This window comes from Meleagris gallopavo, chromosome 22, assembly GCF_905368555.1.
Source record: "Meleagris gallopavo chromosome 22, MGAL_WU_HG_1.1, whole genome shotgun sequence".
Taxonomy (NCBI): domain Eukaryota; kingdom Metazoa; phylum Chordata; class Aves; order Galliformes; family Phasianidae; genus Meleagris; species Meleagris gallopavo.
The window spans coordinates 6,385,439-6,399,990 of NC_139425.1; the positions used below are offsets into that span (position 1 = coordinate 6,385,439).

The 14,552-nt window shown below is 37.7% G+C and overlaps 2 protein-coding genes across 4 annotated transcripts in view; one reads left to right on the forward strand and one right to left on the reverse strand.

The window, feature by feature from the left end:
* Window positions 1-14,552, forward strand: part of LOC109370775 (uncharacterized) — a 268,116-nt gene that overhangs the window by 214,244 nt on the left and 39,320 nt on the right. The window lies entirely within an intron of this gene.
* PREX1 (phosphatidylinositol-3,4,5-trisphosphate dependent Rac exchange factor 1) overlaps window positions 1-14,552 on the reverse strand; it is a 147,666-nt gene that overhangs the window by 21,193 nt on the left and 111,921 nt on the right. For all 3 annotated transcript variants that reach the window (XM_085241960.1, XM_085241959.1, XM_085241958.1), the window contains exons 16-21: window positions 13,172-13,314; window positions 7,986-8,078; window positions 3,651-3,799; window positions 2,665-2,750; window positions 2,218-2,354; window positions 1,623-1,794 (exon numbers count right to left, since the gene is read on the reverse strand). In XM_085241960.1, the coding sequence (XP_085098086.1) occupies window positions 1,623-1,794; window positions 2,218-2,354; window positions 2,665-2,750; window positions 3,651-3,799; window positions 7,986-8,078; window positions 13,172-13,314 (780 nt within the window). The remainder of the gene's footprint in view (window positions 1-1,622; window positions 1,795-2,217; window positions 2,355-2,664; window positions 2,751-3,650; window positions 3,800-7,985; window positions 8,079-13,171; window positions 13,315-14,552) is intronic.

The following is a 14,552-nucleotide window of genomic DNA, read 5'->3' on the forward strand; positions in this document are numbered from 1 at the left end:
GATCTTTGAGGTCCTTTCCAACCAAGGCCATTCTATGATTCTATTAAGTGTAAGATGTACTTTCTGTACACCTATAAGACTGAGATGGTAAGGGCAGAGATGGGGTGAGGAGATGACATTTTTAAATAAGGGCAACAACATTGTCATCAGAAAAGAAATTTAAATTTTAATCAAATTGAGATTTGCCAGAGGACTGCTCCCTTGCCTTTAGAAGCACCCCCTCCTGCTGTTCCAATGCCAAACTGCACGGTTTGGCCATCAGACTACCAGCCTCAGCAGTCCTTACTTGGGATTCACAGAGATATTCCTGGAGAAGTTGCCAGTGGCAATCAGAGAATCCAGGCTCAGACCTTTGGAGTGGATCTGGCTTCAGTATTCTCCCCTACCACCTACTTTTCCAAGCAGGAAGAAATATGTCCCCCCGCACCTCTTGCTGACACAGTGGTAACACGCTCTGAAGACTTGCTCCACATCAGAATTATGTAAATGAAGTTAAATAGAGCTACTTGCAGACTTTAACCCTCAAGCTGCTACTGCCCATAAATTCCTAGTTTGTGGGGGCTACCAAATGGTTCTAAATATGCTGGACTATTCCATTTCAAAAACTGGCTTTTGTGAAGACAAGGGATGGGATCTGATTACTTTTATGGCATCCAACAAACTGAAAAATATCAAAATATCAAAAACAAAGGCAGTACCTCAAGCCTGAATCTTGTTAGTGTCCTACTTCTACCAGTGTGTAAATACATCTTATTCAGGTAAATAACATAGGTTATCTATATCTGCTTCTAAATGGTGCCTAGACTTGTGCACACAGCTTTGCTTGCATTTTTTTTTACAGGTTCTAATAATAATATATACTTTTTTTTAAAATAGCCTATAGTAGAAACTACAGAGCTAACGTGTAAAATAGAGTCCAGACACCTCATATGAGGAACCTCCTTTATCATTATTTTAAACTGTTTTTTGTCTCCTACTTAGGTTTTCAATGGACAGTTAATGCTATGATGGGAGTCTCCTTCAGGCCTTTTATTGAGTAGCTTGGCACAAGAGAGAGCCTTCAGCCTTGAGAATGGTTTTCTGATTTTTCAGTGTGCTGACATGGCTGTGTGACACTGGTATACACATCTGGTATATGGCTTGATACAAAAGCAGTCAACAAAATAAATCATTACCTACCTGAGCATGCAAGACCCTATGTCATTTACTGTGGGACTTGGGCTATAACAGCAAATAAAAAGCAGACAAGCAACATATTTTTTTCTCTACTTACATAATAAATGACATTGCTATGTATGATAAAGATTCTCTAAGGCACTAGCAGGAAACAAACATCTAAGAATTCATTTAGTGATCCTAAAATCATATTTTCTTTTCAGGAAAGAGCACATTACTCCAGACAGTTGCAGGGGTATGATTTCTATGTGTATCTCTTTTTTTATTCTACTAAATAAACTGCAACGTTAGAGCACTTCCTCTGACAGCCCTCATTTTATTACAAAGCTTTACTAGCACAAGAGATATTCAGGAATAATCGTAACACTTTATATTTCTACTGCAGTTTTCCTTCTCTAAGCCCCTAAATCTTCCCTAGGTTTCCTTCCCGTATTTAAAATCTTTACCTGATTCCTGGTGGATATTTTGAAGTGGATCCAAATCTTCATCTCCTGTCAGTGAAGAGTCTTCTTTGTTGGACCCTGGATGACTGCCATTCAGATATGCACTGGATGCTGCTTGCTGAACTCTGTCCTCCTCAGCATCTTCATGTGTTCTGTACACCCACTGGTACAATCCCTTGCAAGAAATTATGACCCCAGTAAAAAATGCCCAATGTCCATAGGGCTGGACTACAAAGGTGAATCTAGCTGCCAGTTTATTTTTATCTTCTACACTGGCTGGAATATTAACGTTATCCCAGTATTCCTCTGAATTTCAGAGACTAGAAAATCGGGATCAGTATCTGAGTGCACTCCTAGTCTTAGTAAGCAGCTAATAATGTTTAGTGGTGCATGAACTGACACACATGCTATTGGTACATGCTTTTGCAACTATACACAACTGGGATTTACTGTAATCAGCTCCCTTAGTTACACTAGAATTTTGGCATGGGAACAAGTTGAAAGAGGCTTGTGTAAGTTGCTCTTATGAACATTTAGAGAATATAAAAACACAGAAGAAAGGGAAGAATTAATGTACTTTGAGGTTTTGTATTCATACCAGCACTTCCTGTTGTTTGGTCCTGTATGCTGTAAAGTGCTCCAGAACATCCATATAATTTCCATGTGATGCATTACTCCCATTGACTTTCAAAATGCATTGTCCTGGATGAAGGCCTACAGCTGCAGCCTCAGAACCTGATAAAAGCAACAGCAGGAAAGTTAGGCAGAAAAGCCCTCTGACTATGGAAGAGAAAATTGAAAAGGTTGGAAAGGGTTTCTGGTAAAGAAGAGCAAGAAAAACCAGCTGAATGCTATCAGGCTTTTGCTAAGCCCTTATTTGAAGAGAATTTAGTTGTATGAGACAAATGTTATGTATCTATCCTTCAGAATTTCTGTAGTGCTGGGAGAAAAATAAACTTGCACCGTGCTTAGTGTATATATACATACTCTTATATAAATGTATACATGTACTCCAGCTTAATTATGCCACAATCTTCCTACTTACCTCTTCCTACTGCATGAACGTATGGTGGTGCTGCTCCCCGTATCTGAAAGCAAAGTGCTTCAGGACAATCTGGAATTTTAATGATCCTGCAGGTAGATTAAGAGGAGGAGAAAACAACATTTTAAGTTAAACTGTTAGAGCTCTAGGCAATTTTAAAAGCATTTTTCTTTGGCATTCAAAGCTGAGCTTTGGATAGAGGAAAGCACCCAAATAATTTACAAATAAATAAAAAATAAAGGGACTTGAAGAAATCATTGACTACATCTACATTCTCTAAGGCAGATGGGAGATTCTCTTTGTTAATTAAAATTTGACACTTCCAAATTTATTAATCTTTAAGCAAGTAATGCAAGACAGAAACTTCCTATGGTACTCATATCTGTATTTATTTCCATTTCCAGGGAAACCTCAGCACAGCTGTACTGACTTACAGCAACTGAGGATCTCTGCAACAAAAATAAATAGACTAAATCCAGCATCAAGTGATAAGTGGGAAGGTTCAATTTCATAAGAAATTAGGGGATTACAAAATTTAACAATGTGAAAGATATTAACAGAATCATGCTTCATAGTAAAATACCATAATGGACTGAAAAAATGGTATGGGCTGATAGAATTAGTTATCCAAAAGTAAGGCAAGCTTCAACAGAGTGGAGATTGCTTCTGCTTGAACATGTATTAGGGTCTGAGATGTTCTATACACATTATACATGTGTATAATGACAGTCCTTATGGGTCAGGGTTTTTTTGCACAAATAGGCTAGAAGTTAACTGCTATGTCCAGAATATATATCCTAACTCATTTTTAAAAGCATGGGATTCATCACTAAAAACAATCTGTGACTTTTGTACCATAATCATTTCTGTCATTTCCCTGTTTTCCCGTTGAACAGCTTCTTATTGGAAAGAGTTTACACAGTTCTCACTACAGACTGTAGAAAAAATATTTAATAATTGAAAAAAAAAAAACCCTGCTTGGCACTTACTCTTTTGATTTGATGGCTACCAGAAGCCTAAGTGGTCTTCGTGAGCAGAAGGACTGGTTTAAAATGGTTTCCACTTCTGTAAATGGGCGTAGGAAAACTAAGTCCTCATTGATGGAATAGATTTTTCTTCCTGCCTGCAGGCCAGCCATCTGTAAATGAAACCAACACCACAGAAAACTTTGGATCATTGATAGTATCTCTGAAATTTCAGGCTCCAAGGTGTGTTTAGAGAGGTTTGACTGCTATTGGCAGTTCCAAGGCTTACAAAAAACTGTACATATTGTATTGGTTCATCAAATCCTTCATCATTCATCCTTAAAAGTCATCTGCATTTACAAAAAAACCAAAGAGATTTCACCAACAAACCACGTCACAGATATATCTTACTTTGTACTTCTCTGCCACATTGTTTTGTTTTCTTAATAGGAGACTTGAGGCTAGCTGCATAACCCAGTGAGATAGAGAGAAGTGTGATTTCCTCCAACCTAGAGGCTGAGCACAGGGGAACAAGAACAAGAAGTTTTTGGTCCCTAGCCATGCAAAAACAATCCATACCTAGTACCATAAGTAAATGTAACCTGTTTTTAAGTGGCCTATGCTTTTAGGAAGTACTTGCTCTTCATCAGAATAAAAGGACACAATGTTTTCATTTTAATTCCTAACTTTTTCATCTAACTTTAGTCAGATACAGATTCAGTGATAGAATCCAGATCCCCTATTCTGCCTGCTAGACAACAACCCTAAACATACTCTAAACATAAACTTTTCTGTGATCTATATCAGTAAAATGTGAATAGTAGCACCTAGATTGGGTGTTAGGATATCAAGAAAATATCAAACTTCCTTTTAGTGAAGTAAAAGTATATAAATAAATATGACTCTGTGGCTTCAACTATTAACCCTTTATAGGTTAGTATTATTTCCCTTCTGAGTCCAGCAGTTGGGTTTGCTTCTAAATGTGACAAGCCCTTTCCCTGTTCTGCCTGGAACCCTTTGGCAAATGTCTTGACTGGGAGAAAGGAAGTTAAACAGTGCCTCCATAAATCTCTTAAATATGGAACTCTGACCTTTGAAAAAAAAAACAAATCTGGAAGCGTACGACTGGAAAAACTTTGACAATGCCTACACATGGCTTGGCTTTTCTTAAATATATCAGAGATCAGTTTATCTACACTTTCCTATAATTTTTATTTTTTTTCTCAAAACCAATGCTATTAATGGGAAAAACTACAAAGTGCTCTCCTTGGTTTACTTCCTAAGCTTTCTTCAGTTCATAACGTCCTCTTGTGTACCCACATTTAACGTTTTTCCTTTTTTGTACATAATGCTCCATAAAACTGATAATATGTATAAACAACAGTAGATAGATATTTTAGTTTAGAATTGAATTCTGTAAAGTTTAGTTTATTATTCAGTGGAAATGTTTATGCTATTTGCATTTAGAATCATAGAATCATTTAGCTTTAGCTTGATAAGTTTATTATAAAGTAATAATTGTAATATACATTTCTAAAGTCATTATGGCTTAGGTCTGGTTTTCTAAGATTAGCTCACACACTTAGTGTACGTGCAGCTAACTGAAATCTTTGCATATCTGCAATCATTCTAGCAGTGGATGATCAGTTTGTATTACCAACTTACTCCTTGTGCATATGGGAAACCTACCTGCACACGTAATCATAGTAAATCTATGAATGTCTGAGGTGCACAGCTCCATATGAATCCCTACAAACTAGTAACTTCGATCTAAACATCTGTTACTCTATCAGGATTTAACTAAGCAGACTAACAACAAAATGACAACTTGTCTAAGAGTAAAGACCTGCAATGTCACAGCACTTGCACTTTATGGATAATGGATGCTCCTCATGACAACTCAATGCAGCTGCCTGGATCCAGGCCACTGTATTTTCCCACACACCAGCAGCTTGCTCTTTGCAATTCATCTGCATGGCCACTGGCCAAGCGGCTGCTCTTCGAACACATGCTGTTCAAACACCAGACATCTGCTCATCACTAGACTGTTCACAGTAAGACAGCAACTACACCTCCCAAAAGGATAATCTTGTTGTTTCCTTCTGATAGAATATAATTCATAACCAGCTCCAAGATTAAAAGCTGGGGAAGAAGTCCAGCTATAACTAAGCTACAATTGAGCTAGGTTAGGAAAAAAGGTAAGGTGCAAACTGAGGAGTTGCTGACTGGTTATAGAATGTATTTTTGAAGACACATGATTTTGGGACTGGCATGAGATGTGCCATATCTAAAACCAAAAAGCCACTTGTGGCGTGTGCATGAAGTTCAGTGCTGTATGCCACCAGAGCCTGTGCATGACAACTTTGACCCTGGTGTACCAGGAGATCAACATGCCAAACTGAAAAGCAATGCATTGATCTTTAATAAACCCATGCAAGTATAGGCTTGTTCACATTTTAGTTGGTGAATCTGGAATTGTACTCTGCTCTAAAGTCTGACAGTTCTAATGAACATAATGTGCTGTGGTGAGCACTGTGAATCAAAGCTGTATGTCTTAATTTTTGTCCCTGAAAAGTATGACAGCAGGCATATGGTCTGTAAATGGCCTACAGCTGCTGAGCCACACGGAATTACATGCTGGATATCCTTCTGGTATTACAAAGCCATTAAAAAGCCCAAGATCATAATTAAATACATTACTATTGGACCTCAGGTCTTTCCAGAATGAGCCTCCAATTCAGAGACATGCAGATTTAGTTCTTTTCTTGAGCAATATTTTATGTTGAGGTTGAAAAGATGGGCTTATGGTCACAAATAATTTGTCTTGGAAGATAAAGAAAAAGATTCCTTAGAAAACTGTGTGCTTCTGTTGTTTTAAAACACAAGCAGATTTTAAGGATATTCCAGGCAGATTGCCAAAGCAAGGACAGCAGGATTATCTATCAGGCAATGGTTTACAGTGGAGATTTAAATTAATAACATTTTTGGCCAACCTATGTTGATTTTAAAGATGGAATCAGTTTCTCTGGTGACCACAAAACAAATAAGAATTAGCAATACTGAGGTTATTTAATAATTAAACTTAAAATAAATAATAATAATAATAATAATAATAAAAGTCAGTATCAAGCTTCAGCTCAAAATTCCTTCCTGTTTGACATTCCCTACTTGCTAAAGTCAGCATGCTCCAGTCAGCTGTCTGCATTCAGTCAGTCATCCATGCCTACCTGTAGCCTAAAGATGGGATCAACAGATGACTGTAGACATTCAAATCCTGTAATGGTTGTCCCGGACTTTTACTTGGATATTATTGCCTCTGTGTGCTGCCACACAAAGTGATTTAGTCTCCTGTCTTATCTTTATAGGTGTAATTCTCATAAGAGAATTTAGGGCATATGTTTTAAGGAAAAAAAATCACAAATCTAAAGTTTCTTCTCAAATATACCTGTTTCTTGTTGTACATCTCCACTACCCCAGCCAACATTACTTGCCCTCTCATCAGCTTTATCTGGTTCCACATCCTGGACTGCAACAAAAGAGCGATGGCAACAGAGAGAGGGAGGTGATTGTCCCCCACTAACTTGTAAGACCCCATCTGGAGTACTGTGCCTGGGGACCCCAGTATGGGAGGGATGTGGAGCTGTTGGAGAGAGGGTCCGTAGGGCCACAAAGAGCTGGAGCACCTCTTCTATGAAGAAAGATTGAAGGATTTGGACTTGTTCAACTTAGAAAATAGAAGGCTCTGGGGAGACCTAATTGCACCTTCCAGTACAAGAAGGGAGCTTACAAGGAGGGAGATCAACTTTTTATGCAAGCAGATAATGACAGTACAAGAGGGAATGGCTTTAAGCCAATGGCTTTAAGAGGGGAGATTTAGGCTAGATGTTAGGAAGAAATTTCTTACTCAGAGGGTGGTGAGGTGCTTGAACAGGTTGCCCAGAGAGGATATGGGTGCCCCAACCATGGAGGCATCCAGGGCCAGGCTGGATGAGGCCCTGGACCCTGACCTGACAGTTGGGAACTGTGGTTAGTTGGTTGGTAGTTCAAAGTCTTCAAGGTCCCCTCTGACTTCAGGCATTCTATGATTCTATGAACCAGAGGTATCCTACCATCACATAAAGATACTGTTGCTGTCTGTCATCTATGAGAAATATTCAGCAAGGAAGTCACTCACAGATGCCAAAACCCTTGGTAATTTACATAAACAGTTTACTACCAGAGGAATTGTAGAAGACTTCATATTTTCTGTTAGCTGCCTTTAAAAGAAATAGACTTTAAGAGGATGGTTTTATACCTTTTTAAAACACAGAAACATTATTAGCTAGGAAAACCCAAATATTTAGAATTAACAGGCCTTACCTCTGCAGAAGACCCTCTTCGAACTGACTTCACCACAACTGCTTTGTTCTTTTCTTCTATGTCAAATCCATAGTCATCCTCCTCAGGTAAAATCTTGAAAACAAAAAGAACACCAGGCAACACTTCATAAATACGGAGTGAGTTGAAAGGCTGAAGGATGAAGTTCAGAAATTGGACTTTTCATTTAAAGCCATGATTGACATAAACTTGCAGATCTTAAGGTCAAAAGGGACTATTGGGTTATTTGGTCTGAACTCCTACATAACACGAGCCATTGCATTTAATCTATTATTTCTGCTTTGATCCCCTTAGTGTAGTAAAGCAGAATTTCTTGGCAGTTATCCAGCTATGATCTGCAGTCTTTAAGAAGTGAGGAATGTATTCCACCCCCTTGAGGGTTTGTTCCAATAGTTAATCAATCTCCCACTAAAAATGCATGCTTCGTTACTCAGTTCCTTCGGTTTAAAATTCTAGCCCTTCATTTTTTGTAAGCTATTTCAACTTTCAATAATTCATTAATATTCTGTATTTTCCGTTAGTAAATACACTTACAGACCAAAGTGAAGTCACTTATTCACTGCTATCCATTTTAGATAAATTGGGCATCTCATGCCTATTTCTTATAGATAATTCTACATAAATCTACATCACAAGAATTGGTCATCTGGATTTAATCATTATACATCAGTTGTGATGCGTAAGAGAGAACACTGCAGGAAGACATACAAGACTCATGTAACATGCTCAGTCTGTACCCTTTATGGTTGGTAGAAGATTGTTGTTCTTGCTTCAGGAAATCTGCTTCCTTTTATTAGCACTGAGGTCACACAGACCAACCTTATCGATTTTTTTTTTTTTAATCATACAAATTATGGCAAATATATCATTTACCCAGCCTTTTCTAGTGGTTTATTAACAATGAAAAAAGCTTAATAACTCACTAATCATTTTAAAAAATGAACTAAGCCTGGCCTCTGGTAAGTGGACAAATAGAAATTGTAGTGGATAAACATCTTGCTGTGAGTTAATTCTACACATTTAAGAGCCATCCAATGAATCAGAATTGAGTTGAGAGGAGAAATAAAGCTATCTGTAATCTAGCATGCCACTAGGAAAAGCACTACTGAGAATTACTTGATTCTGATGATTCCTGCTATCTCAGAATACTGCCCTTTAACCATTAAAGTCAATCATCTTAAAATGTTGTCCTTTTTCAGGAATTAACCTTAGGAAAAAAAAACTAAAGAAATAGAATCATCCTTTCTTGCAAGAGCCCTACAGCCACGTTAAAATAATGCTTAACACAAAAGATCTGCAAAGCAAAAATCCTTCTAGAGGACGTTTAAATTAAATGACAAAAAGGAAAGAAAGGAAATTAAAAAAGATAAATGCCATTCTTTGATATTCCTAAGAAAATATTTTCAGAAACAGTGCTCTTTGAAGTACATTCAATACAAGGAGAGTTCTCTGTTAAAAAGATGAGTATATCACCAGTTAGATTTTTAGTATTGCAGGTGTAATGAGTTTCAACCCAATCCAACACGTACTTACAGCACTACACATCTGGAATTAAACAGAAACTTTTTAGGGTACCCTACCATCCAATTCTCATTTTGCATTTGAAAGGACTGTTCAGTTTCTTTGATTGGACTTTGAAAGCGTAAGCAAAAAAGATATTTAAAAATTTAGAGGCTTTGATTTGCAAAATTTAAGAATCCATCAGCTACATAAATCTACATGGTCATTTGCATGCAGCTGTCATTAAAATGCATGAATACCTTCTGTATGCTACCATTTTTAATAACCTGTCTTCCTCTGTTTCTTAGCACTGCAAAATGTATTGTTTGAAAGCAAAGAACCAAAACACATTTAAGAATCCCCAAATGCATCAACATTTGGAGCTTTATCACCATGTTTAAAGAAAGAAATCTGACATTCTGTATACTGATGTTTCTGTACTAGGAACACCCTTATGAAAAAGTAAAGTATGGATAATATTCTATATGCAATACTTGGGAGAAGACTATGATTCATTCTCTGTTAAACAATAGCAATACCTTGCAACTCCCCAGCTGATTACCACTCATCCCTAAGGAGTCCAAACCAATTAAATAACTTGCCATCTACAAGAATTATTTCTATGCCCCTGAAATACAATTGGTGCTTTTGAACGTTAAGCAAGCAGCTGTTTAATCTTGAAAAACAACCACATTAAAAAAGGTACCCATATGAGATATAAGCCTGTTTAATCAAAAACAGAAGGCAAAAACAGTCAGAAGCTATTCAAATAGAATTTCTGCAGAGATGGGAGGGAAGAGAGGGGAGAAGAAAAGCTATGCAAAGGACAGACACAATTACACCTGTGTCTGTCACATTCACAAAGCATTTTGTCGCATGGGTCATGAGAGCAGCAGTTAGCAGTGGTACCTTTCCTGTATGAGGAGGATTATGGTGTCAGAAAATGCTTGGGGCATGGGGATGTTCACTGTTTATGAAGGAAGATTGGGCAGATTTCTAGGAGAATGAAGATGGCACAGATGTGAGGCAGTTTGCTATCAGCTCATCCTCAGCTGCAGGGCAGCTTCTAGCACTGCATACATCTCGCTTGTGGTCATGCTAATATCAGGAGAGCATGAGCAGTGACAAAGTCCTGCAGATAGGCAGATGAGATTTTGTATCCTAATTTTGAATGGTAGACTGAGGTATGGAGCAACTTGAGTTCCTGCCCAGGCCATACAGTGAGTTCAAGCGTGAAATTAAACCAAAACTCAGGTAGCCCTGACTTCTGTGCTCAAACGACTGGCTTTCATTGGTCACACTTCTGTACTCAGGCCCCTGAATTACTTGAATTCTAGGACATGACACAGCCCTGTTTGTGAATTGAGTGAGACACTGCAACTATTCTCCTGTAACTACTGCAACACACTAGTGGGAGATGCTGGATGCCCTGGAAAAATGCCCAGGTCTGGAAAGTTGAGATTTAGACTTAGAGTCCAGATCACCAATTCAGCATGATGGTTTTGAGAATGCTGCATAAAATGTACATAGGTATCACCTTTGAAATCAACTGAAATGCTTTTCTTTTGAGATCAGATAAATGATATGTTGCAGTATATTAGTCTTCTGCAGACTCTAGCATTGTCTGCGTACCATTTACCTTGGGTATCTACCCTTGTTTGATACCAGCTTTAATTTGCGTTGCAGTTGGCCTGGGCTAACAAATAGATGTGCTGATCACAAGTTCACAGCATACTGCAGTAACCAAGTCACAATGCTTGAAATCAATCCAAAATCCAATTTTTTTTCAACTATGAAAGAATGTTGTATATTTTTTCAATGCATCAAGATTTTTGTCCTTCAGTAAGAAATAATTGCACAAATAAATGTGTATCAAACTTTGTTTGAAGTGCATTATTTCAAACAAAGCAGTTTTCCCTTGGTATTTCCAATGATATATTGGCCAAAGCTTCTGTTGTTTTCTGTTTTCAAGCTCTCCTGTGATTGAGCAAACTTAGATGAATGGGTAGGATTTGTTGCACTAACCAACAAGAATTTCGTGAAAAAAAAAGTATTTCTCAAAAAACAGCACTGAAGAAACTCCATAAACTTCCTACGGTGGGCTTGGAGAATGGGAAGCTTAGGAGGCTTCAGTTTGTTCTGTTCCTTTAGTGAATCCTAATAAATGATCGTTACATTAACAGAAAACAGAATCAAGCAGCTTTAAATCTCTCATTTCAGGACTAACATACTGTTGCTAGGTTTTGGAATTTTCTGTTTAACAGATAACCTTGAACTGGTAGAAAAAAATGGAAGACACTAGTCAATCTGTTTCTTCAATCATGTCTTGATAAGGAAGAAAACTAAAAATACCTGAACAATGACAGTTCAGTGTGCAAATGATTGCTGAGTGCTTTGCAAATCACAGGGGAAAAAGCACCCAAAGTGTAACACCTTTTAACTGCTGCCTTTTATCCAGCACTTCTCCAGGAGAATAATCTTATTGGTCCGACACTTCAGTCTTCAGCACGGGATGCATAGAGCAACAATTCTGAGGTGTCATGGTGCTTTAAATATTACTTCTTGCCATTGAGACAAACACAGATCGGTCTCCCAAGGCAACAGTGAGACAGTAAAGTTCATGTGAACCACAGGGAAAATTTTCCCATGTAATGGACCTCTGGATCTTTTCCAACAATTCTGTTTTTGTAGTTTCTGACTCAAGCTTTTATCATGCTCCTACATTCTGCTGTTGTTCAAAGGGAGAAAAAGATGGGCCTGAACCCACTGGCAGTAAACAAGAATCTCAAAACAGAGGGCATGCACAATCCAACTACCAAGTGCAAAGCAGCATTAGAATAATCCAAATACCATAAGAACTGTAATGGCATTTAGTGAGGTGGGGAATATGGGGATAACAATAGTGTTGCAAAAGAATTAACATAACAATATTTTCTTGAAACTGTTTTCTGTAAAACAAAATAAGATTGATATTTGATCCAGCAATGCAGGGCATATTCACATCACTTGATGCCTTGAAACATCTGTGTTTTGATCAGTTGTTTAACTCCTGTCTGAATCTACTGCCTCTATAATGGCTTAAACTGTGTTTACACTTTATGGCAGACCACTCCCAAGATAGTGCTGCCCACTGTTTTCTCCTCCACCACAATAACACTGTGGTGCATGCTCAGCAAACTCCAGGGCTATTAAGACAACATTCAGGTCCCAGCTCACTTCCAGAATGTCTCTCTCAAGGGTTTTACAGGAAAAGAAAGGGGTTTGGCTGTGAAATGGATGAAATGATCATATCTGTGAAACTCCTCTTTTCTTGAGGCCTGTCAGAAATAGGCAGGATCTTACTTGCATTTGCAATGTGTGTTTGTAAGCTTTCAGGTAGTGCAGTCGGTCTGGTCATGTGCTAGAGAAGGGAGCCTGCAACTTACTCATGTCTCTTGCTACTAGAATAAGCTGTGTAGTCTGCTTAGCTAGAAGAGTTGTAGCTGCAGAAATTGGAGTTTTGCAGCAAAATAGTTGAAGAATTAGAATCTTTGCAGTAAAGACAAGTCTAGCTAAACTGTAGTTCCAATTTTTATTCTACTCTATTCACTATTTTCCTTCTCATTCTCTAGCACAAAACAATGCCAATTTCATAGAAAAATAAAAGTTTGCATTAACATATTTCTTACCAGAAGACCCTTTCCCAGGATGTTTTCCACAAGCTTAAAGTCATTACGTAATTGTTTGCTCTTGGAACTGGTGCCTTCCATCTCTTCATCAGCATAAAAGCGGAAATACAAGGATTCATCCTTAAATTCACTTTTCTCCAGGACTGGAAACAATATATATGAAAAACATACAAGCATTTACACAGAGGAAGAAAGACAGAAACAAAAAAAGAAAGTTAAAGGAAATGCTAAGTATTTCCCCTGCCTTTATAGACCAAAGACCAGATGCATCCCCATCACTAAACTATTCAGCTCTATATTTTTAAGCTACTACTGTATTTTAGGGGCATACTTTTCTTTGCAGTGCATAGTAGTTCATGATATCATGTTTTACTTCCCTGGCAAATATATTTCATACAAAATGCAAACGATCCCCTTGGAAAAAAGATGCTACTCAGTATTTTGTGCTTCTGTCCCATACCAGAAAGAATATGGTAAAACCATACAAAGAAGAAAGAGGAGTAAAATATCTCTTTAAAGGTAAGAGTGACGGCTAAACAGCGCTTTTCAATAAAAATGGTTTGAAAGGAAAAAGAGATCTACAAAATTCTGGAAGGCATGATAAAGTTCTTCAATGTATTTTCAAGTATGAGACCTGGAAGGCCACAAAATAAAAGGTGTAAGTGACAATTTTGAACCTTGAGGAACTACTTCTTCATTCATGTATACTTTGCTGAGGAGCTTCTTGCCAAACTATGCTGTGAATGCCAAGTGTTAACATGGACTCAAAAGAGATCAAATTCTTCAATGAAAATCAATTATTCTCACAACAATTCTTTATTAGTTACTTAAAATATTCTGCTCTCAAAAAGACAGAAAGTGTTATTTATGACTTAAGTTGATAATTAAGTTGATAATTTATTGGACAAAAGCTGTTACACTCTGAGGACTTTGCAATTTGATACCAATACAGATTCTTTTCTTTCTCAGTTCAGCAGCAGCAGCACATAGGATGGTTGATGCCTAAACTTGGCAGTTTGCTACTTCAGATTTGGAAGCTTCAGACCTTCAGCTTCAAGGATTACACTTTTTGTCCAAGCTGCAGGAATTAGGCAATTTTACTTTGTACTGGACATTTCTTGAGTGACATTTCAGTTCAGTACTTAGTTTATGCATTGGCCTGATGGCTCTGAAAGAGATGCAGCAAAAAAATATTCCCTCTCTAGCTTGTCTGATCACTGCAGTGTTCACCATAGCCAGTATCAAGGGGATTTACTTGGGAGAGTACTCAGCTCAGACATTTTACATTAAGCTCAAAGGTTGTTTTTATATGGACCTGCTGGAATGTCAGGAGTTGTTTGCATGTCAGTATATATGGCACAATATATAGAAAAGGGATTTG